This window comes from Dipodomys ordii, unplaced genomic scaffold, assembly GCF_000151885.1.
Source record: "Dipodomys ordii isolate 6190 unplaced genomic scaffold, Dord_2.0 Scaffold3702, whole genome shotgun sequence".
Taxonomy (NCBI): Eukaryota; Metazoa; Chordata; class Mammalia; order Rodentia; family Heteromyidae; genus Dipodomys; species Dipodomys ordii.
Window position 1 is genome coordinate 3,098 of NW_012270917.1, and position 2,328 is coordinate 5,425.

The 2,328-nt window shown below is 51.6% G+C and overlaps 1 protein-coding gene across 1 annotated transcript; it reads left to right on the forward strand.

Annotated features, from left to right (window-relative positions):
• Window positions 1-103: 103 nt before the first annotated feature.
• On the forward strand, window positions 104-1,889 carry LOC106002144 (lactotransferrin-like; the record flags this gene model as incomplete). The annotated part of the gene is made up of 4 exons (XM_013037066.1): window positions 104-252; window positions 819-909; window positions 1,161-1,208; window positions 1,734-1,889. Coding segments are annotated over exons 2-4 (277 nt in total), but the record flags the coding sequence as incomplete, so codon positions are not given.
• Between the last annotated feature and the right edge of the window lie 439 nt (window positions 1,890-2,328).

The window sequence follows — 2,328 nt, forward strand, 5'->3', positions numbered from 1 at the left end:
GATCCTCAGATCTCAGCCTCCACTGAGTAGCTAGGATGACAGGCGTGAGCTACTGGGTACCATCCTGCTTCACCCATTGTTTTGTCTATCTCTTCAGGTGAGGAAGAAGTAGCAGCAAGAAGTTCCCGGATTTCCTGGTGCGCTGTGGGGAGTGATGAGCTACGCAAGTGTGAGCGCTGGAGCCACCTAAGCCAGGGCAAGGTGACCTGCACCTCGGCCTCCACCACAGAAGACTGCCTTGCCGCTATCCTGGTAGGTTGGGCAGTGTCCTCAAGATGTGTGTGTGTGTGGATGGGGGGGGGGGGAGGGAGGTCAACGGACCCAGGCCAGGGGGCCTTGTGCAAAAGAGGTGGAGGGTTTAGGTCAAGAAGTGGGTGTTGTCAGGCCGGGAGTGGTAGCTCACGCCTGTAATCCTAGCTACTCAGGAGGCTGGAATCTCAAGGATTGGAGTTCCAAGGCTGCCCCGGCAGGAGCGGGGTGGGGAGAGGGGACTCTTCTCTTCAATTGCATTAGCCAAAAGACGAACCACTGGAAGTGGAGTTGTGGTTCAAGGGGTGGAGCACCAGCCTTGAGTAACAAAGCGAAAGGAACGGGGATTAGGCCCCAAGTTCAAACCCTAGGACTGGCCCCCCCACCAAAGACTATAATGGAGGGAGAGGAAGGGGCTCCCCGTATCTTTTATTGTAACAATAATTGAGGATTATTGTAGAAAATAGGAAAATGTGGGCAAGGTTGTGATATTAACATAACACCAAACCGGGGGAGGGGGGGCGGGGGGAGAAAGACACTCACAGACACAATCGGCTGTATCTGTACAGAAAGCCGAGTCGGACGGTATGAGTTTGGATGGAGGCTTCATCTACACTGCTGGCAGATGTGGCTTAGTACCTGTCCTGGCTGAGAACCAAAGTGAGTGACATGGGCCTCCCTCCCCTTCTCCAGGAGGCTGGGGTAATGGGGGTGGGGTGGGGAGGGGCTAAGGACCCAGGGGAGATGTTAAGATGGATAGATCTGTTCATACAAGAGGCTCAAGGGAAGGATTAAACAAAAGGAACCATGTTCACACACACACACACACACACACACCACACACAAAGCTGGGGCGTCTCAGTAAATCTCAGTATTGAATGCCATGTTACTCTTGCTTTTGCTTTTTGCAGAATCCACAAAGAGTAATGGTCCTGATTGTGTGAACCGACCGCCTGAAGGTAAGTTAAGATCAGTTGGTCAAGAATAAGTTCTTAAAAATTGGGTGCCGGTGACTCACACATCTGTCATACTAGCTACTCAGGAGGCTGAGATCTGAGGATCGTGGTTCAAAGCCAGCCCAGGGCAGGAATTTCCGTGAGACTCTGATCTCCAGTCAACCACTAGAAAACCGGAAGTGGCGCTGTGGCTCAAGTGGTAGAGCGCTCGCCTTGAGCAAAAGAGCTGAGGGACAGCGCCCAGGCCCTGAGTTCAAGTCCCACAACTGACCAAAAGAAAAAGAAAGAAAAAAAATGGTCAGCATTTGTAATTAGTTTGATTTCATAACCCCGGACAGTCTTCCTGTGATACAGGACAGTAGCAGCAGCTTTTTTTTCCCTCCTTTGGTCTATGGTCCATGTAACGTTTGAGGCCAATTATTTGATGATGCTTCTAGAACTGTTTTGGCCTGAGTTGGACACAGCTATATTTTCCACATGCTAGATGTCTCCCAGCTTGACTTGGTCTTCTGTTGTCTGTTTCTCAAGGCTACCTGGCTGTGGCATTAGTGATGAAAGAAAATGCAGACATCACCTGGAACTCTCTAGAAGGCAAGAAGTCCTGCCATACTGCTGTGGGCAGGACTGCAGGCTGGAACATTCCCATAGGCCTGCTCTTCAACCAGACAGGCTCGTGCAAATTTGGTAAGGAGGCCTCAGGGTATGGAGGGAGGACCATTCTGTGCTGTGGAACCTTCTGGAAGGAAGAGGGTTTGCAGGCTGCCAGGGTGGGGATGGGGGAGACAGGTGGGGTAGGGGTGGGGGTCCTCTTTAGATATAAACAAGTAGTCTCTGTATTATCCTAGCCAGCTACTCAGGAAGCTGAGATCTGAGGATCACGGTTCGAAGCCCGCCTAGTCAGGAGAGTCCCTGAATCATTTTTATCCCCCCCCCCCAGTCCTGGGGTTTGAACTAGGGGCCTGGGCACTGTCCCTGAGATCTTTGTGCTCAAGGCTAGCTAGTGCTCTACCATGTTGAGCCACAGTGTCACTTCCGGTTTCCTGGTGGCTTATTGGAAATAAGAGTCTCACAGATTTTCCTGCCTGGGCTGGCTTTGAACCATGATCCTCAGATCTCAGCCTCC